This window comes from the organism of the source record quoted next, unplaced genomic scaffold (assembly GCF_019419815.1).
Source record: "Pyrus x bretschneideri cultivar Hongxiangsu unplaced genomic scaffold, Pyrus_bretschneideri_v1 Contig31, whole genome shotgun sequence".
NCBI classification, from domain to species: Eukaryota; Viridiplantae; Streptophyta; class Magnoliopsida; order Rosales; family Rosaceae; genus Pyrus; species Pyrus x bretschneideri.
The window spans coordinates 3,496,075-3,518,937 of NW_025999624.1; the positions used below are offsets into that span (position 1 = coordinate 3,496,075).

Consider the following 22,863-nt stretch of genomic DNA (forward strand, 5'->3'; position numbering starts at 1 on the left):
GATGATAGGAACATGCAAAGAAAACCTCAGATTACACTCCAATGAGTAAGGCATATTTTGATAAGAAAAGAGGGAAATTATGGCCCGACGGAAATTCTTTACATCTGACTATACTCCTACAATGGCAGATGAGGATGATGATTATAGTCTTTAAATTGAAGTTGTTGTAGTCTTTAATATTAAAGTTGTAGTTTTTAAATTTAAGTTGTTGTAGTCTTTAAATTTAAGTTGTAGTTTTTAAAATGAAGTAGTTGAATCTTTAAATTGAAGTTGTTGTAGTTTTTAATATGTCTGAAAATCTTATTTTAATAAGATAGTTTAATTTAAGTAACCATATTAATTCAGTTAAAATAATAAATTATATTTGGCCTATGACTCTTTGACCCTCTCGATTGTAGATGATTTTTTGTCACAAGAGTATGTTTGGCCCTTTGACCTCCTCAGTTAAAAATTGTATGAAATATAATCTGTTACTTTTTATTAAAATATAATTTCTTGAAAAAAAGCTAAAGAGAGCCACCTAACTTGTTCGATTAGACGGCTTTAAGGTACCATTTGGTTCGCAGATGGGACGGGACGGGACCGAACAGAGGTTCCATTTATGTTTGGTACGCGCAGGACGAAACAGGACGGTTGTTCCGTTCTGCGTTTGGTACATGTTGGACGGAACGAAACGACTGCGGAGCCGTAGCCGGAGGTGCAGAGACTGCGAGGCTTCCAGAAGCTGAGCTGCTGCTACAACATACATAAATGTATCCCTCAAGCTCATCCTTCTTGCTCTAAAAGCCCATAGGCCCAAGACCAAGCATGATCGGTCTGACCTGCTACTGCTCCACCCCGGGCTCCCTCCTAAACTCAGCTGTCAATTCCGTTATCAGAACCGCAGACGACTTCGACTTCTCATCCCTCCGATCGCAGCCCTGATCGGCCACTACTTCTCCAGAGACGGTCACGGCGACTTTTCCTCCCTCATTAGCTCCGAGTCAACTTTTAAAGTGAACTCATCCAACGGCGGCTATAGGGACGCCAGCACCACCAAGCCATTGCTTCGATCGTATGACCTGAATGAGATTGGATCTTCTAATTCTTCTTCTGGTTCGTCATCGCCAGTGGCTCTGGTTTGCCAGCGAAGCTCTCCAGCTAGCTTCCCCAACCATCTCATAGATTCTCAGATTTCTTGCCTTTGGATGGCTTCCCCATTTTTTGAATATTGAGAGATGCCATGGAAAACTAGGGCTTAGATGGAAGCAAGGAGGAAGAAGAAGGAGACGGAGAGGTTGAGATCTGACGAAGGAGACAGTGGGAGAGGGGCATTTTTGTCTTAAAATGTTATAATTTTGTGTTCCACGGATATAGAACGAGTGGGGATGAGGCGGAACAAAAATTTACCCAAAACTTATCCCGTGGATTAAGGCGTTGCACCCGTTTTGGGTGCACAAACATATAACGGAACACGTCGTCCTACTCCGTTTTGTCCCGTCCCACGTACCGTACGGAACCTAAGATAGTAGCAGGTACAAGCCCCAAATAAACGCCTTCCCCCACTTCTCCCCCTCTCCCCTCTCGGTGAAGCTCCAGTCCGCTTCGCTTGTTCAGTTGGTAGCTAAGCAGTCTCTGTCTGTTTTCAATTTTGTTCTGTGTCTTTCACTCAAGTAAGAGAAGAAGGGAGAGAGAGAGGGAGAATGAGCAGTTGGAAGAGTCTTCTTCTTCGAATTGGCGAGAAATCTCCCGACTATGGCACCTCCTCCGACGTCAAAGAACACATTGTTCGTACCTCCCTCTCTCTATGTTGTGATTTTTAAAACCCTACTTTGCTTCGTCTTCTCATCCTCTCCTTTTTTCTATCTAGTCTGGTTTATTGATTGATTAATTTTCTTGGATTTGCAGGAAACTTGCTATGGCGTGCTTCGCCGAGAATTGGAGCACTCTCCTGACGACGTTTCGCAAGTAAAGCCAATTTCTTTTTTGTTTTTCCTTCTTTCAATGCCCATTTACAATTCGTTTACTCAGTGGAAGACTGTTGATGAAAAGGCAAAGAAATAAAAAGGTCTTAAATTTTTTGTATGAGTTTGTGAAAATTGGAATTATAAGCTAAGGATATGTTTCGGGTCGAGATTTTAGATGTTGCTGGATATCTTTTGTATACGATGTCTAAGCATCTCGTACCAAAAACTAAAATTCTAAAGCACCCGATAATTTATGACCTTTTTGTTTCTCCAGCCAAATGGGTCAGTGATAATATGTTCGGTTTACGACCAGGGAAGATAAAATAAGGGCAAATTTTTACATTGTCTTGTTTTTCACCATTTTCACTTACGATTATGGAATGGAAAAGACAAGGAGGGTGGAGAGGACATGGGGACGATTACTTTTCCTTTCAAACACACTAAAACTCTCTCTTTAATATAGAAATTTGGGAAGGAAAAGAATTCCATACTCATAGATACTTCTTGTTCTGCTGTTATACACATTAACTTTGTTCTTTTTCTTCTGACAGTACCTTATCCAGTGTGCTGAACAGTTGCCTCACAAGAGTCCTCTATATGGGACAGTGGTAGGGTGTATAAATACATTGCTGACTTTATTTATGTAGTTTTTCCAATTCTTCAGTTCTTCCAGTGTTTCTACTTTCATCCCTATATATAGTATGCATAAAAATCTTTGCTGAACTTGGAAGTGTATATAAACCTTCAAACTGACCATGACTAAGCTAATAGCTTCCATTTTCTTCAAACTGACTGAGTTTGACCTAAACTAAACTGTTCTCTTCTGTTTAAGCGAGATTCACATGTTATAGTCACTGGAAATGCTCATCTAGGGCACCATTAGGGTTCTACACAGTTTTCAGACCATAAATTATATTAGCACAATCACATTGTTAGTATAAAGTGAAACAAACCAAGCATTTAGAAAAATGCTTTGGAATTTGGTGATGAAGTATTTGAAATTACTGCCCATTGAATAGTTGACTTTAAAGTTCTTTAGTGTTTCATAATTAATTATTTTATGAGGTGCATTTTGAAGGTTTTTTATTTTTATTTTTATTTTTTTATTAATTGAATTGTATTCAGTTATGTTTGTGAGAAAAAAAAAAGGGGAAAGCTTGACCATTACATGAAGCTGCACAAGTCTAAATGAATGGTTTTAGCTCCATCAGATGTATGTTTGTTGGATGGTGAAATGTACCATACATGGTGGATTCATATATGTTTAACAAACAATTGAAGAGTTTGTTTGAAGAAAAAAAAAAAAAAAATCATATTACACACCACTTGTGTTACAAGTTGTAATTTCTATTAACAATAATCCTAGAGTCTACTGTATGCATATTTTCTTACTTCTTGAGCTGTAATTTCTTCAATAACCATATTTCTTGTTACTGCTTCAGGCTCTTTGGGATTTGTTTACTCACACCCTCTCTCTCTCTCTCTCTTCCCAGATTGGCTTGTTAAATTTGGAGAACGAGGAATTTATTAGGAAAGTAGTTAAGAACACTCAAACTAATTTCCAGGTGAATGATTCATGGTTGAAACGAGCTTCATATATGTTTGCCTATCATAATTTTGTCTCCGATGAGTAAAAAATTTACCAAATATGGACTGCTGCTTTGTAATTTGTAATAAACAAAAAACCAAAGTAAAAAAAAATTAGCAAATTGGAGCATTTGCCAAGAGTCTAGTATTTTTTAGTTGATGCTTTTCATGTGCTGTTTGTATTCATTTGAATTTCAATTTTGCTGCTGTCATGACTGATGATTTCAGAAGACTTGATTCTTTTGTCTCTCAACAGATTGCCAAAAGGGTTAATTACTTTGAATTTGGTTGTCTTTGACTCTGATAAAAACAGGTCAGGCATGCCAGTGTTGGATTAAATGGTAGTGTGAATGAAATGACATTCTTAGTTCATGGATCTGCTCCTGAATTATAATATAAGAGATGTGAAAAATGAATCGGAATAGTGGGATAAGAACAAGTGAACATATGTGGACATCTTGTTCTTGTAAGTTGTACTTTTGGTTCTTATTAATAAAAAGAGATCTCATAAATAAAAACAGAAAGAGAGATGAATGAGTGAACAGAAATTGTTGGATTTGAGCTGCCCGTTTACCTTTTAGGTTAATTGTGGGATGTCCGACAGTCTGAGTATTTGATGTTTAAATATCTGGTGCATGCAAGTTATGTGGTTGAAGTTGGTTCTGTTAGTTTTTTCATTAACTCTTTTATAAGGCTATGTTTGAAAGATTAAAACTATTGGATGATTATTCTCTATTTTGATGTATCCATCATTCTTTGTAGTGAGGATTTTAGAATTGATATTCTTCTTTTTCTTTTTTTTGTGCTTGATTTTCAGGATGCTTTAGATTCCGGAAATTGTAACAAGATTCGTATTTTGATGAGGTTCCTGACTGTTATGGTATGTAAGATGTTCCTATTGGTGACTGATGAAATTCAGGAACAGCTTGAGAACACAAGAATACAATCACATTTATTCGTTATAAGCTTTAATTCGCTCAAATTTACCAAGGAAATTTTTTAGTTAATGGGTTCTGGGAATGTGATGTTGTCATCCATATGCTATCAACTTAAACTTTAGGCCATATCTTACCACATTTGGCTGCTCATATGAATACATTTTGTATCTCCGCTGCAATTTCTATAAGCTTTTTATTTAGACCATGTACAATCTACAAAGTTCTTAAGTTTCATCTCCTACTTGCTGGAGTACAATTTAAGGGAAATGCATGTCATTAATATAAAGAACATTAACTTCTATGTTTACCAGTGTAATATTGGACTACTACCCAGGTATAATATACAATGAAAAGTACTAATACTACCCGTATTATGTTATCCAAAACACTGTCATATCTTCCCCAGTTGTCCCTACCCATATTAGCTTTTGGTTTTCCCCTTCCTCTTGGTACCATAGGCTAATATCGCGAAATAAACTTCAATACTCATGGAAACAACTTTTCTTATCCATATACATATGTATGTGTGTGTATGCATAGAGTAATGTTTTCTTGTCCCACTTAGGTTGCCAGATGAACGCATCTGTTTCAAAACTGTGAATCTGGAGTACACATTCTGACAAAAACCAACTTGATCAGTGTTTCAGATTCCCAGTCTTGGCAAAAGAACATTACCCTATATTTATATACTATGTACATATCTTTCTGCATGAGTGCGTGCATTTTACTAAGATATATTTTTTTTCCCTTATGGTAACTTTCTCATTCTATAGATGTGCAGTAAAGTTATCCATCCCAGTTCTCTTGTGGTTGTGTTTGAAACATTATTATCATCAGCTGCAACAACAGTTGATGAGGAGAAAGGCAATCCGTCCTGGCAATCGCGAGCTGACTTTTACATAACATGCATTTTATCTTGTCTCCCTTGGGGAGGAGCGGAACTCATTGAGGTACTGTTATTAATGGTGCTTGATAGAAAGAAAAAGTCTCTTTTATGGTACCAATATTTAATTTGTTTCAGTATTCTTTTTCAAAATATTCCTATATTCTATGTCTGCTTATGGACCTCATAAAACTTTTAGTCTTTGGTCTGTTTATAAACTAAAAGTATGATACTGAACGGTTCCCGTGGATTCTATGTTTTTTTTTAGAACTTGTTACATAAAAGGCATAATTTGTTGCATTCTTGCTATAAGCAATTTAGGCCTTCACAATTTGTGTCTCACTTCTGTTCCAGCCACTAACTGTTTAAAAATAAAAACTTATTGCCCGGCTTTAAGCAGCGTCTCTCAGATGTTTCTTTTCCATGTCTGCGTCTGAGAAGTTGAATGGATGCACGCTATCACATGTTGTAGCTATGTCAGAGGGCTTTCTGTGTCTGACACAGATGTAGTGGCCCTTTTGGTTGTGGTGAAGCTTCATGGGAGTATGGTTGGAGGCACGAGTCATTGTATTTTTCCCTTACTGTTTACTGTTTGATTCAACTATGGCTTATGTTTCCAGTTTTCTGTTTCATTATGAGTATAAATGCTGCAATCATGATTGTCTCACTGCAGCAAGTTCCTGAGGAAATTGAGAGAGTTATGGTCGGTGTTGAAGCTTATTTGAGCATAAGAAAACGTGCTTCTGACACTGGGTTGTCCTTTTTTGAGGATGATGATGAGAATGAGAGAGAACCTAGCGATAAGGTATAACTTATTTGAACATCATACTCTCTTTCCCCTTTAGATTAAAATATCATTCGGCGATTTGCGTATGTTGTAGTCTACCAGAAATATTGCTATTTTAATTTCATAGATATCAGTGATTGTTTGAGGTGGTAGCTGGTTTAGTCATTGTTGCTTGTCTGTGTTTCTCTCTGTTTGTTTTTTGTGCTAGTGACATTTTAGTATTGTCCGTCAAAACTATGTCATCCAGAAATAGCATTCACCATGAATTTCTTCTTTAATATCCACAATGTTTCATCTTACAACTCTACTCCTGACAGATTAGGACTTAGTATTGATGCTTGGAATGATCCTTTTTAAAGTCTCTGGTTTCTCCACATGTGTTGAACTCTAGTGTTATTATGTATCTCAGATCAATTTGTTATAATGAATTGGAAACATTTTCTTCGTAGCCCCCCTTAAGTATATCCCTTGATCCTTTATCATAGGCCTTTTCTAAGTTATTGAATATCATGTTCGTCTTGAATTATCTTAGTGAGTTGATTGTCTACATAGGATTTACCTCACAAAATTTGGAATGGAAATTTGACACTTTCTTTTCTTACTATTTGTTCTATGACCTAATTATTAGGGAGAATGATAAGTCATCCATTTCAGTTACTATTAAATAGTTTGTTACAACTAAATATAATTAGATGTGCTAATGGTTGTGATTAGTTGGGGTATTATAAGGTTAGTTAAGGCAGTTAGGTAGTTAAGGGGTATCTATGTAAATAGCCAAAGGCTATATATATACTGACACAGTGTACAATTATTAATAAAGTAAATATAATTGAAAACTTACAGAGGAAGTTGTCTGTTTCTATATGGTACCACGCCATTTTGCTTACCAGCATCGATCCATCCTTCCGCTCAACTGTATCGATTGATCGATCGATTCTTGATCGATTTTTTGTTCTTCTCCTCTGATTCTTCAATTCCTCTTCTCCGATCTTTCTTGCATCTTGATTTCTACAAGATATGGCGGCGCAATCATCTTCACCACCGACTTAATCGTCTTCTCCGTCAATTCAAAACCCTAATTTCTCTGGTAATCCAAGTCCTCTGAGTTCCTACACCTCTCTTACAATTCACAACATCAGCAGCATGGTGCCGATTAAGCTGAAAAGATCAAACTATTTGCCATGACACGCGCTGTTTGGCCCAATCCTCAAGCGATACAAGCTTCTTGGAATCATTGATGGAACTGAAGCATGTCCATCGCCATTCCAGCCTGATCACAGCATCAATCCTGCCTTTGAGGAATGGTATGAAAAGGATCAAAATCTTTTGATCTGGTTCAATTCCACACTTTCTGAGGAAATCATCCCCTTCATGGTTGGGGTTTCATCTTCTCGAGAACTCTGGGTGAAGCTTGAATAGAGATTTGGTGGAATTTCAGAGGCTCACATTCATGAATTGTGGTTGCGTCTTCAATCGGTTCAGAAAGGATCCCACTCCATCTCCGAGTATCTTCAAGAAATTAAGGAAATCTTAGATTCCTTGCAAGCTGTGTCTCCGTATCTGATCGAGATCTTATTGCAGCCACACTTCATGGCTTGCCTGATGAATTTGAGTCTTTCATAGACTCAATCATGCTTCGATTGTCCTCTACATCCCTTGATGAGCTCCATGGCCTTCTTCTCACTAAAGAATTGTCTATGGCTTGACACAAAAATGTCAGTTCATCTTCTGCAGCTGAGCCTTTTCAAGCTTTCTCGGTGCAATCTCAGCCCGCTCTCCTACCCACTACATCTGTGATTGCTGCTCAGCACCAACTCCAATCATGGCACCAACCAAAATCTAACAATCGTGGAAAGAACAATAGGGGCAATTCCTTCTCTCATAGAGGCAATCGCAACTTCCATAACAATCATGGTAATTACTCCAACAATCGTGGCAATCGCAGTTATCAAAGCCCCCGCCATGCTCAAGGTTCCTCCACCTTTAAAGTTCCTTGTCAAATCTGTGGATCTACCAGTCATGAGGCTATTGACTGCTTTGATCGCATGAATCCAGACATCTATGGTCGGATTCCTCTAGCCAAACTTGCTATTATGTGTGTCAATCACTTTGCCAAACCATCTCAGTCTTGGTTGATTGACTCGGGTGCCACCTCTCACATTACCAATGATGTTGCAAATATTTCTTCTCCTACTCTGAACAAAACGGTTGTGCTGAGAGAAAGCACAGCCACCTTGTTGAGACAGCTCGTACTTTGCTTGTTGCTTCTCATGTTCCTCATATATTCTGGGTAGAAGCTTTATCCATTTCAGTTACTGTAGCCTCACTGTTCCAACCAAGATACATCATCTCCAGAAGGTTCTTCATCTCTAGATCTTCACTTTGATCAATATATTCCCAATCTCTCCACTAGCAGTGCATCACCTCCCCCATATGTTTCTGCCCCTGTTTCAAATCCTCCCAAGTTCATCTTCTCCTAAAACCATCTCAGTACCTCTTTCTTCTAGTTCTGTTTCTGTTTCAGAACCCTCATCTTTGCCACCAAGTCTGACAAGTCATCCTTCTATCCCTATTAATTCTCATCCAATGATTACAAGATCCAAAGCTGGCATATGCAAATCTAAGTCTCAGGTTTATGCAGCAACCAAGCATCCTCTTCCTGTTGATCTTGATTATGTTCCCAGTACCTACTTGCAAGCTTCTAAGCATGCTCACTGGCAAGCTGCAATGCAAGATGAATACAATGCCTTGATATCTACTAGTACTTGGTCACTAGTCCCCTCTCATCCTTCCCAAATTATAGTTGGATGCAAGTGGGTGTTTCGAGGTAAGAAAAAGGCTGATGGTACTATGGATAGGTATAAAGCCCGCCTTGTGGCAAAGGGCTTCCATCAACAAGAGGGTATTGACTTCCAAGAGACTTTTAGTCCAGTTGCCAAGCCGGTTACAATTCGAATCCTACTCACTCTTGCTGTCCAATATAATTGGTTTCTCAATCAATTGGACATAAGCAATGCCTTTCTTCATGGAGACTTAAAGGAGGATGTCTACATGCAACAATCTCCAGGGTTTGTTGCTCCTAATTCTCCTAGTCATGTTTGCAAGTTGAGAAAATTTCTATATGGATTCAAACAAGCTCCTCGAGCTTGGTTTGATAAACTATTTCAAGCCCTTCATTCTCTTGGGCTCACACAATCTTCCTCTGATGCCTCATTGTTTGTTCTAAATGCTCCTCATTTGGTTATTGTTCTGGTGTATGTTGACAATATTCTAGTAACTGGTCCAAACTCTCAACTCTGTCAACAGTTTATTAAACAACTCGGTTCTCAGTTCCTAGTGAAGGATCTTGATCCTTTACACTACTTCTTGGGCTTAGAAGTACACAGATCCTCACAAGGCATCGTTCTACATCAAACCAAGTACTTACTTGATCTTCTCAAGAACACAAACATGGAGGGTGCAAAACCGTGCTGCACACCTCCTAGTTCCAAGAAACTAGATTACAGTGGGCCTCTCTTGTCCAATCCCACTGAATATCGTTCTATTGTAGGAGGTTTTCAATATCTAACTTGGACTAGACCAGACCTTGCATTTGCTGTGAACCAGATCTGCCAATTCATGCATGCTCCTAGGGAACAACATCTTCAAGTAGCTAAAAGAGTTCTCAGATTTCTTAAAGGTTCTCTTTCACATGGTTTGTGGTTCACAAAGGGTCCTGTCCATTTTTCAGCATACTCTGATGCTGACTGGGCTGGCTGTACATTTGATAGACGTTCTACAAGTGGCTACTGTGTGTTCTTAGGCTCCAATCTCATTACCTGGAGTGCCAAGAAACAAAGTACTGTTGCTAGGTCATCTACAGAAGCTGAATATCGCTCCTTAGCTCACATAGCTGCAGAAATCATTTGGGCCTGCAAAATTCTCAGAGATCTCCACTTTCCTCTACCTACACTGCCTAAACTTTGGTGTGACAACATCTCAGCAATATCCTTAGCATCTAATCCTGTCTTTCATGCTCGCACAAAGCATGTTGAGATAGACTACCACTATATTCGAGAATTGGTTCTGGCTAATCTTCTTAAAATGTAGTTTGTTTGCAGTGAAGACCAATTGGCTGATCTTCACACCAAGTCCCTATCTAAAAGTCGATTTAACTATCTGTGCTCCAAGCTTCCAATTGAAATCTGTTCTGATTCCCCTTCTAGCTTGTGGGGGTGTATTGGGGAGAATGACAAGTCATCCATTTCAGTTACTATTAAATAGTTTGTTACAACTAAATGGAATTTGCTGTGCTAATGGTTGTGATTAGTTAGGGTTATGATAAGGTTAGTTAAGGCAGTTAGGTAGTTTAGGGGTATCTATGTAAATAGCCAAAGTCTATATATATACCTACACAGTGTACAATTATTAATAAAGTAAATATAAGTGAAAACTTACAGAGGAAGTTTTCTGTTTCTATATTAATCCCATACTTCCATAATGTGACTCATCAATTTAATTCTCTTGTAATTTCCTCAGCTGGTCTCATTTACCATTATACCTGGAATTAAAGTTTTGTTAAATAATTTTGTTAGTCACTCAATTCTTGAGTTTTTAAACTTCTACAGCTATTTTATGCGGCCCTAGAGCTTTATATATTCCATCTTTTAAGTAACTTACTTACCTCTGTAGATTGAGCATATCAACCATATATTAAGTTCTTCCCCTATACATTTAACTTGCTTCATATCTCTGTTATCTAGTCAAACTATTATCCTATTCATTGTTTTACACTGCCTTGTAATATTATCCTAACCACTGTTTATTTTTTATTTTTTTTTATTTTTTTGAACTTTCTGGTAGGATTTCTTGGAAGATTTGTGGGGCCGAATACAAGTTTTATCTAGCAATGGATGGAAACTTGATAGTGGTAATGATCAAGTTTCCCAGAGTTCGTTTAAACTTAAACATTATATTTAGATTGGCAGTTTTTTTATTCTATTTTTTCTCATGACTTTTATTTCACTGTTTGATCAAATTCTATGGACTCACTTGGTAGTTCCGAGACCTCACCTATCATTTGAAGCACAGCTAGTTGCTGGAAAGTCCCATGAGTTTGGACCCATCGGCTGTCCTGACCAACCTGCTATGCCTTCAACAATGTCTAATATAACTTATGGTAAACAAAAGCATGATGCAGAGTTTATCTATCCGCAAAGGATACGAAGGCTGAATATATTTCCTGAAAGTAAAACTGAGGTAGCTTGCTATCTAAGAACTAAATTCATATGTCTAAACCAACTTTCTCATTCTTAAGTTTGTTAATTTTAAGCTCACTAGTGATTTCTTATTATATTTTTTTCTCCTTTTTTTTATTTTTTATTTTATTTTTTCAATATTTTCTCTACAACTTCAGTGCCACATTACTGTGACCAGCTTAAAATATCCAAAATCCTCCAAAGTTTAAAGTTTTTGAAGTTTGTAACTCTCTATTGTGATGGCTTGCAAACACTTTCTCTTTTATGCTCTCTTGATGCAATGATAAGACTTCACCATGTAGTGTTGAAGACCATCTGTTGCAGCAGTGTTACTAGGTCAAGGCTTGTGTATATCATATGGTTAAGTGTATGTTTGCAATGGGTTATATTGTTATAGCGAAACAAGCCGTAGTGTTTTCTTGACAACTCATATGAAGATGAGTTCTTTTATCATCAAAAGGATATTCAGCATTGGGCGAACAAGAGTGTCCTGTCCCTAGGTGCCCAACCAGGGAATTTTGTTAACTGAAGCATCCAGAAAATCACAACTCTCGAAGTTTGTTAGATCAAACATTTGCTGGTTTTCAAATATTTGCTGATTTTTAAGCTGTTTTTCTCTCCTAAGCATAAATAGAATGCACATTTGTTGTGCATATCGTTTATGGCCATTAGATTAAACCAATGGCCCAGATTTAAAAGCTTCTCTTTTTTCAAGTATCTGCTTCTAGATATGATTTTCAATCCAAAGCAGTATTTTCTAGGATTTTAATCCTCCTGGGATTATTTATGGAATTGCATTAATAAATTAAAGACTATTAAAGAGTGAAAAGAAATTTCTTCGTGCAACTCTCGACTTTTTTATGGAATGAAGCTCCAGTTCAAGTCAGTTGTGTTTGTAAAACTAGTTTGTAACCCATTTGCATGATGTGTGCTTTATATCAAATCATACAAACTACAAGGGCAAAAAGTAAATTTTATTCTTAAGAGTTTTTACTGTAGTCTGTGTGCTCAGTATGTAGTCCAATTATGTCAAGCATTTTTGAAATACTGCACAGTTAAGAAGAGAAAAATAATATGGGATAAATTAATGAATATGTATCCTCTAGAGGCAACAAAAGTAAGAATTTGGTTGCATCTGGTACTGGTACCGTTTTCCACAGTTCTGATTTCAATATAAACTTAATGGAATTACTTTCCGACATATGTTTTCCTTTTTACTTTATTATTTATTTGACCTGTTTTGAGTTACTAGCTTATATCATGACATCATGTTCATTACATACTTGTGTTTCTGCTTGTTTGAGTGCATTTCTGCAATAAATTCTACACATCGATTTTATTGGTGATTGGTTGTAAAATCTGTTCTTTTATTTATTCATGACATGAAATCTTGTCTTTGTTGATGACAGGACGTGCAACCCATGGATCGCTTCATCGTGGAAGAGTATCTGCTAGATGTGCTATTTTACTTAAATGGCTGGTTTGTGCCTCTCAATGACCTCCTAATAGAAGACATAACTAAATTTCTTATAGCTTCTCACTTTTTATAGTTTGTTGACTTTCTGATGATCACTTTGTTTTATGCTTTTTACTTTTTCTTTTTGGAATTGAGAATATGCTACCTGTTCAAACCAATCAGACCAACTCCTTTTTCTCTTGAAGAGATTCTGTTAGGTGTCTTGTGTTTTTGTAGTTTCAAAAGGGTTTTATAATGTATAGTGATAGCAAAATTGTGTGATGGTTAACTGCTTAATTTATGCATTTCTTGGAAAGGATGAACTTCATTTTAAAATGTTGGATAGTTAAGTCAGATGCTACATAAAGTCAAACTCTTTTGAGGCATTTAAACATCCGAACGTAAATGTCAAGTTTGCATGTCGTATTGCTTAATTTGTGTTCGTGTCTTTGCAACATAATCTATAACTGCGGGTTGAGCAGAGGTTGTGATTTTGGATATTCTGTTGGAGGCTTGCAGCAATATATTTGTTGTGTTTGTTTGTTCAGGAGAACAAACTATTTTGTTGCTTTTTAAGTCATACCCTGCTAATGGTGCCAAGGCATTGATTGGGGGCTGAAAAGCATAATTTGTGTTTTCCCTTTTAGTAGTTTTAGTTATAACATTTTTTATAGCTAGATGCGTTGAAGAGAAAAACAAGCAGATACCTAGTTGAAATTTTACTTGTGTTCTGAAATCTGGATTACTTGGTTACCGTCTTGTATTCATTAATATGTGTGCAGGTGAATTGATATTGAACACTGCAGTTGTACTTTCTGATTCCTTGTACTTAAACTTCTTCCTTGTTTCTTTTTTTATTTGATTTTTGGCCTTAATAATATTTATTCTGTTTGTTCTTCCTTCATGCAAAGCTAGTCGAAAGGAATGTGCTTCATATATGGCTGGCCTACCTGTGCCCTTTAGATATGAGTATCTTATGGCAGAGACAATTTTCTCCCAGGTAAGTTGCTAACCATTGTATTTTTGCCGTTTTTAGTTCCTATTTTGATGAGCTATTTTTATTCTCTTTCCAATCATTACTTTATCCAACTGTGAAAGATATATGATTTGTTAATCGTATGAGTTTAACACATTGTAGCAATATTTGGTGGCTTAGTTATGAGCCAAGATAAATGGGCTGTATGGCTGGAGCTGTTTCTTCAGTTTGGTTTCTATGGTTTTTCCAATGTTATTTGCAAGTAATCCTTTTGTAGGATGATTCTCCAAAGCTGCATATGGTTTGCCTAGGTTTTAGGTTTTGGAACAATCGGTTTATATTTGTTTCAATGGAAACATTTGGAGGGTTTTTCCTTTTATTTGGAGAAATAATGGTAAAATATTTGCTTCATTCTAGTTTTCAGATTTTCCTTAACTATCTGTACATGGAAATACAACATTGGCAGTCTAAATTTAGTTTTTGCTCCCAATTTGCTAGTTCATTAATGCTCTTGAAGATTTTTTTTTCATCGAACGTTATGGAATTGTTTCCTAAATTAATATGGGTGCCTTTTGTTTAAATTTATCTTGATTTATTGTTCAAATCTGTAAGGATGTTTTTGGTGGAGTACCATGTTATAGGCTTATAAAGATTGTATATGAATTTACTGCTAATGAAATAGCTTAAAATGCATACTATTCTTTTAAAATGATATGTTAATTACGAATTTTTGTCACAAAGTATATAATAGTCTAACATGGATCTTAATTGGTTTTAACCTAATGGATTTGAGATGCTTGGAATTGGAGTTTGAGAACGAGATTCTTATAGAATTCAATATATTTAATCGAGAAGGGTAACAATTTAACTTCTCAAAGTAGAAAAAGTTTATAAATTTTTCTTTTGACTACAGAATTCATTAACTTTTAACTCTGCTGAACCAGCAGGCTTAACAGAATAAGATAGGATTAGATCCATATTCTTCCCTGCTTATTCTTGGACATTATTCTTTTTATTAACAGATTCATTCCTTGACTTTGTCATTGTAAAATTGTATAGTCTAAACTTTCTTTTGTAAAACAAAATGATGTGTTTTATATTTGCGCAGTTGCTTATGCTACCACAACCCCCTTTCAGGACAATATATTACACGCTAGTTATTATCGACCTCTGTAAGGTAATATGAATACAATTATTTTGTCTATGTCTTGGTCTTTTGTCTGATTGAATTGAAGTAGACATCAATTTTAAAGCAATCTGACTATGAAGTTTAATTCTTAGGCACTTCCTGGAGCCTTTCCTGCAGTAGTTGCTGGTGCTGTACGAGCTCTTTTCGACAAAATGGCTGATTTAGATATGGAATGTCGAACACGACTCATCCTTTGGTTTTCACACCACTTGTAAGTTCCAGTATAACCAGTACCACTAAATTTTCTATGTGATGTACAAATCTCCCTTCTAACTTTCCATTTTGCGACCTTGCTACATTATCTTGTTAAGTATATTACTTTAACGGGAAAGACTGCTTGAAAAGTCAGTAGACTCCTTGCTGTACGCATGTTTAGACCTTGGGCTACAGAAGTAGCATCTTTTTTGTAAACTCCTATCTCATGTGAAGGTGGGATTCTATCCTAGGTCCCATAACTGCCAAGGACATTACTGACATTTTTGTAGGGAAATTACTACCAAGCTATGAAGCACAGATACTCCAAAAAAATAGATATTTTATTTCCCTGTTTTATACGATACTTGGTGGATAACTCTAAGATAGATAGTATACATAGCTGATACTTCAAGTCTGCATCCATCGACTTTTTGGCAACTTTAACTTTGGGATACACGTATACACATGATGGACACATATGCCAAATTCAATGTAATGATTATTTGCAATTATTTTAAAAGAAGTTTGGGCTATTGTAATTTCTGGAAGTGATAAGTGATATATAACCAGAAATAAGAGGAGACGATCTTTTTTACTCTGGTTTGACAGAACAAATTAAGGGGCTAGGACTTTATATTTTGCAACATAGAGGAAGAGAAGAAGAGCTGAAGAAAGATATGAATGCTCTAAGCTTGTTTTATTACTGTTGTATTGATGCTTTGCCCATACCCTAGCTTTGGACATTTTTCGTTTCTCCGTATCCTGCTATATCGTGTCCCGCAACGGGTATCCGTATGCATGCAACATAGCTGCCGAGCAATGTAGACATGGATAAATCTGGATTTTTAGTTAATATACTGAATATGTTAACATGTATGATTCCTAATATACTATGCCTACCTGACCATGCAGATCAAACTTTCAGTTCATCTGGCCATGGGAAGAGTGGGCTCATGTCTTAGACCTTCCAAAATGGGCCCCACAACGTGTTTTTGTTCAGGAGGTTCTGGAGAGAGAAGTCCGTTTATCTTACTGGGATAAAGTGAAGCAGGTACTTAATCATTCAAACAGATATTGGTAACTAGAATTGAGGTTTTTACAGCACAAGGCTTCACATCTTAAGGTTTTATAGGATATTACACAACCACATATGTGCTCCATGGTTATACTTTTTCTAATATAGTTCTTTAATTATTTTCCCTTTAGAGTATTGAGCCTGCCCCTGGTCTAGAAGAGTTGCTTCCTCCCAAGGGAGCACCGAATTTCAAATTTAGTGTTCAAGAAACCAGCGAAGAAGATGGGCTACATGCACTTTCTTCTGACCTCAGAAACATGGTGAAAGCTAGGGCATCTGCCCGTGAAATGATAGTATGGATAGAGGAAAGTGTGTTTCCTGTTCATGGGATGGAAGTTACCCTCAATGTGGTTGTGCAAACTCTCCTCGATATTGGATCTAAAAGTTTCACTCATTTGATTACTGTATTGGAGAGATACGGCCAAGTCATTGCAAAACTATGTGCTGACCAGGATAAGCAGGTCATGCTGATAAATGAGATTGATTCTTACTGGAAGAATAATTCTCAAATGACTGCTATTGCAATAGATAGGATGATGGGCTACCGAATTTTGTCTAATCTGGCCATTGTCAGATGGGTCTTTTTACCAGCAAACATTGAGCAGTTTCACATATCAGATCGTCCATGGGAGGTATGCTTACAGCATTTTTATTGCATTAAAGTTAAACTTGTCTTTTCTGCTGTTATAACTATTTACGTTACGAATGCTTGGTTGAGTTTTGGTGTTTTTCCTTGCTTGGCTGATACCTTGAAAGCAACATGAACAGAACACTTCAAAGTGGTACAAATCTATGCAACTGCTTCAAACATGAGATAGTAAAATTAATTTGGCATCTACCTTGTTCACACAAATGGAAACTGAATTATTATAAGCTTTAAATTTGGTCTAATCCAAAATCATCATGCGAAGATAGGCAATTCAAGATAATGCCACTCTAGTGGAAAATATGGATGATTGTTAAAACAGGAGACTTATCAAGATGAAAAACAAAAAACAAAAAAAACAAAAGGAAATAGCGCCTTTGTTGGTTTTCTCTGGTTAGCCTGCATTCTTATATTCTTGAATGTTTTATGTTAATTTAAGTTGTGTGACATCTTCCAAATTTTAGAGCATTCCAGATTCTTGCTTGCATGATGTTGGTATGGTTGTTATTACAACTAATACATTTCAATTGTTTTCTCTTAATGTGGCCTTCATGAATTGTGCAATGATTTGGTCAACCAGATTGAAATCATCTTTGATATACTTTCAAACTTTACCCTTCTTACCATTTTTATTGTATACTTGGCCTTCATTTCCATAACAGAAATTTACCCTGCTAAGGGTCAAATCAATGAACATACGTGTTAATCATCTTAGTTTCAAGAATAATGGTTAATGTTTCTGGCATCAATCAGAACTCAAAACCAACCTACATTTACTGGTTAATAATGTGTAAACAATATTGAACAAAGTAAACATTTACTGGTTGTGGCCATCTTGTCCAGTCCTTATGTAAATTTTGTGTTTATTACAATTCAGTTTGTTTCTTTTAAAACAATATACTATCTATTTGTACTATCATTTGTACCATCTCTCTCATATAGGTAGGGGCCACCAACACATGTGGGTCTCATTTCTATTACAGAGATGGTACAATTAGATGGTAAAAATAGCATTTTATATATATCAGGGATATATAGGGTAGCATTCTTTTATCCAATTTATGAAAAGTTCTTTGCCACTTGATGCAACACAATTCCCCATGATCAATGGTAGACAGAGTGGCAACATGACATGCCAGATATTTGGTAAGAGAACATTTTTTCACATAGATTTTCGTCTAAGGTTTTCAAATGGGGTTTTGTTTCTCAGTTCGGTCAAGATGCGATGGTTGAGATGCCAATTATTTCACTGAATCGTCTACAGAATAAAATAAAGACATTTCAGATCGTTGAAATACACACACACACACACACACACACACACACATATATATATATGTATATGTGTGTGTTGTGTATTGATCATTTGCTTCTTCTCTGCTCGGTAGCTTTTATTCTATGGTCGAAGTTGTTTAGGGAGTTTGGTATCAGCTGCGTTTTACCCAGGGATTGTTATTCTTTTATGGTAGAGAAGCTACCAGGAAAGGGGAAGAAAGCCAAGGTCTTATGGGGTTGTATAGTTTCTGCTATCGTCTGGGCCATTTGGGTGGAAAGAAACAAGCTGATTTTTTAGGACTACTCAGTCAGTAGAAGGGAGGATCTTGGGATAAAACTCGGTTATTGTCATCTCTATGGGCATCGTTTACTTCAGAATTTAGAGATTTTTCTTTTTCAGAAGTTTGGCGTAATTGAAATGCTGCTATTAGTTAGTTTTGTGGTATTGCCGTAGTTTTTAAGTGTCAGGGTGATGTTGCTATTTACCCTGTTTTTGTTTGTGCTTTTGCGGACTTCTTGTCCGCTCTTGTATTTTTATTGTTTCTTTGCAATAAAAATTTGTTTTTCCTTCAAGAAAAGTTTGTTGTGTATATTTTAACTGGGTATGTAATCACTTCAATGTTGTACTGCTAACATGGCTTGTTGTCAGTTGAGCACTCTTCATATGCTCTGCTCCATTCCCATCTTCCCCTTCCATAAGAATTTCAAATTAATTTTTAATTTATTTGTTTACTAATTTATTTATTCTTCTTGACCTGGAGCTGCTACCATATGGGCTATCCTTTCTGTACTTAAATATAATCTCTAAATATGTTTTTCTTGATTGCTTATACGTTTTTGTCCATATCATCCAAACAGATACTAAGAAATGCAGTTAGCAAGACATATAACCGTGTATGTGATCTACGGAAGGAGATTTCTTCTTTCAAAAAGAGTGTTGTATCAGCTGAAGAAGCTGCAGCAACGGTGAGAGCAGAGTTAGTAGCTTCTGAATCAAAGCTTTCACTCGTGGACGGCGAAGCTGTTACTGGGGAAAATCCTGTGTGGCTGAAGCGTTTGAAATCACGTGCTGAAAAGGCTGAGGAGGAGGTGGTGTCTGTACGTGAATCTTTAGAGGCTAAGCAGGCTCTTCTATCCCGATCCCTTGATGAATTTGAGGTACAGAATAGTGTGGGAAAAGAAGCGCCAACATATTTCCCCCTTTACATCTGTTGAATCATTTTCCCACAATAGATGTAAAATTATGTATATATTTCCGTCTTGTAGGTGCATGTCATAATTACTGAACTTTTAATTAATCAGGCCGTTGGCAGTCTTCATCTTTTCCTTGTATTAACCATGGCGTTCACATGCAGGCATTATTCTACTCCATGTACAAAAGCTTCCTTAATGTGTTAACGGAACGGCTGCCAGAAGCATCCAAATGTGTCACATTGCAGGGATTAAAGGGGATTCATGCAGATTCTATGGCAGTTGACCTTGAAGAATCATCCGCAATGGATGTAGACAATGAGAATGGAATACCTAAGAAAAGGTATTTCTTTCCCTCACTAAAATACAAAATCCTATATTCATGTAAATGAAAAACATGTTGACTACAAGGTTAGAGCAGATGAAGGATGTTATGGAGGGGAGAGATTGGGATACGGATTACGTTATTGTTGTCCTTCGTAACTGACTAGCTTTATTTTTGTGTAGTCTCCTTTGTTTTCCTAAATATCTTGTTTTTGTTATCATAAATTAATAAATTGTTTCGACATTGTGTGACATGCTATTCGAATGTATTTAACTTTTCTTCTTAACTTTTGCAGTGAACTGAATGGTGGGAGGACAAGTAATGTTTATAATGTAGGTGAAAAAGAGCAATGGTGTCTTTCAACTTTAGGCTATCTCAAGGCGTTCTCAAGGCAATATGCTTCTGAGGTAAATACAGTGTCGCTTCTCTTGTTCTTTTTGCGACTTCCCTCCTTTGTTCGTTTTCCTTTCAACCCTCCCCCTCTCGTTTCCGGTATGATTTTCGTTTTCTTTGGATTTTTGGGTGAAGTATTACAGACATGCTTAATATTCTTTACTACGGAATCTCTGACCTTGTATATTATGTACCTGTCAGATTTGGCCTCACATGGAGAAGTTGGATGCTGATGTTCTAACCGAAGACGTGCATCCTCTTATTCGGAAATCAGTTTATTGTGGTCTTCGTCGAGAAACTGATGGGTTGTGAAACTTCAAACTTATCACCCCCCGTTCCCCCTTTTCTTTTTTTCCAAGCAAACAGCAACACATGTACGTTGATGAGGTAACCTTATAAGATTTGAAGGAGATGAGGCTAGCTACGGCATGTATACCAAGCGTTAGGCGATTTGTATGTCTAGCTGCAGATGTGTACTAGGTGATATGTAACCAAAACAACTAATTAGAGGCTAGTATGTGAAAATTCTTATGGATGGAGGCACTTTGTTACAATTCCGCTGCTTCTCCCATTGTCTTGGGGTTTTGCATATATGAAATGGACTCTCGTTGCCTCCTGTAACTCGCCGCTAGGCATGTGGTTATGTTGGTCGTCTTCGTTGCCAACGAATGGGAACGGCACCATTTTATTGGACTTCTTGTACCACGTTCAAGTGTTGGTGCTTAGAATCATAGTGTTGTGTTGTAGTGTAATGCGCCATTCCGACCATGTGAAAAGCGTCGTATTGACGAAAAACATCTGACGCGACCCCTTATTCCTTTGTGAATATTAGTTGCTAGCCTACACCAAGGATTATGTAAAGCGTGATGCTAGGGAGACTAAATTTGTAAACTAAATGATGTGTCACTAATAAGAATCAAGCACTTTAAGCGACACTTTAAGTAATAATCCAGTTCAGGGTTGACTGGAACTTTCCCAAAACACCACTTGCTACCGAAACGTGAGCAACTTTTTTCTAAATGCTAATTAAAAATATAGGGCATTGCTATTTGCTAGTGTAGTATCTCTAATCTCTAATCTCTAATATTAGAAAGCCAGAAGCACACTTTGGTGTCTTAAGGCATCACAAAAAAATAATTGGACCAAAAAACCCCTAAAACATAAAAATCGAAAACTGACCGAATTGATACATAAAAATGTGTAAGGGGTTTTTTTTTTTTTTTTGACAAACAATATTATCTACACTAAAAGAGAAGAGGTGGGCTTAACCTCACAATAGGTTAGCAATAACGTGGTTTAAATTCGCCTTTCGCAAGGGCAATTGTGTAAAGAAAAAAAAAATTAAAAAATTAAAAGAATAAAAGAAAAAAAATTAAAAAAAAAGGGGAAAGACGTGCAGGTTAAAGAGAGTTTAACCCCCACTTTTCCATTTAAGACGTGCCGTTTAAGGAGAGATTAACCCCACTCCTCCATTTTAGGAGAGAGATTAATATCCCATAAAAATGTATAAAAATAAGAAAATACAATAAAAAAAGTAAAAATTCGTTTTATTGGAAAAAATGAAAATAAAAGGATGTGATGAACCCCTCAAATGAAAAAGAAAAAAAGAAAAAGAAAAAACAATGAACGTGGAAAAAGGAAAAACTGCAACCACATTTAGCAAAAAGCAATTTCTATCAAACTGAATTGCCAATACATCCTTCCACAAATCTCGTTTCAATCCCGAATTAGAAAAGAGAAATGTGCACGGAGTCTCCATCTTACAAAATTCTCAATGTCTTGTCAACGAGGTTTGCTACGTATTATCTTATTACACGAATATATTTTTTTTTTTTTTTTAAATAGCAAATTCTCTCTCTAATTTTATGCCTCCATAAGTTTATTGTGTAAATTGGGTTATGATTTGTGTGTTTGTAGGGTTTTGTTGTGAAGCCGGAAACTTTACCTGATGGGGCGGTTAAGTTGATGGTGTTGAATTGCATGATTCCTAGCAAGACTGAAGTAAGCGAATTTGATTAAAGTGGGACTTTGGTGCATTCAGGATAAACTGTCATTCCATCCTTTTGTGAATAAGGTTTTACCCATGCTTGAAGGAACTGTAGACATCCCCAATCCCTCCCCGTCCGAATTCTTTTCTCACCACCAACTAAATTCAATTTAGTGATACGTACTTGAGTGATCAAAAAACTAATCAAACTAATTGATTTGGTTTGTATCCTAGTTAGTTTTAATAGGTAGAAGACACCTATGACTGGCGTTCTACCTTTTTTTAATGACTTTAATGATGCTTTTATGCGTATAATATAATATGAAATGAAAAAGAATGAGAAAAATGTTGTCAGTTGAAAAATAGAAATTACACAATTACAGATTAATTTGAAGTAAAAATAATAGAGGGAGTTAGAGCAAGATTACAAACAGTAATCACTACTCACTTTAATTGACCGAGATTTCAGAGTAGAACTTAAGAACAAGCAACTAAAAAAATACACACAAAAGAAAACAAATGAAACAATCTTGCATAACACAATATAAATCTATCCATCACTTAGTACTACGATCTAGTGATATTCTTCTTCAATTGTAAATGAGAGGTCCTAGGTTCAATTCTCATCAAAGGCAAATTTGAAACACATTATTGCTAATCCATTATGAGGCTAAGCCCATCCCTCCCCCTTAGTGTAGATGATATCATTTGTTCAAATAAATAAACCCATCAGTCAAGTTAGGCAAACTAGATATTTGGTTAGCAAATATTAATTCC

At 36.5% G+C, this 22,863-nt stretch overlaps 1 protein-coding gene across 1 annotated transcript; it reads left to right on the plus strand.

Annotated features, from left to right (window-relative positions):
* Positions 1–1,603: 1,603 nt before the first annotated feature.
* Positions 1,604–20,720, plus strand: LOC103929547 (nuclear cap-binding protein subunit 1-like). Its single transcript, XM_048590274.1, has 19 exons — positions 1,604–1,766; positions 1,888–1,947; positions 2,498–2,554; positions 3,440–3,511; positions 4,351–4,413; positions 5,245–5,421; positions 6,028–6,159; positions 10,984–11,050; positions 11,180–11,379; positions 12,788–12,858; positions 13,750–13,834; positions 14,919–14,987; positions 15,092–15,210; positions 16,107–16,245; positions 16,401–16,901; positions 19,049–19,348; positions 19,546–19,724; positions 20,002–20,113; positions 20,301–20,720. Exons 1-19 carry the CDS (start codon positions 1,683–1,685, stop codon positions 20,409–20,411), a joined length of 2,598 nt encoding a protein of 865 aa, XP_048446231.1. The 5' UTR covers positions 1,604–1,682; the 3' UTR covers positions 20,412–20,720.
* Positions 20,721–22,863: the final 2,143 nt, after the last annotated feature.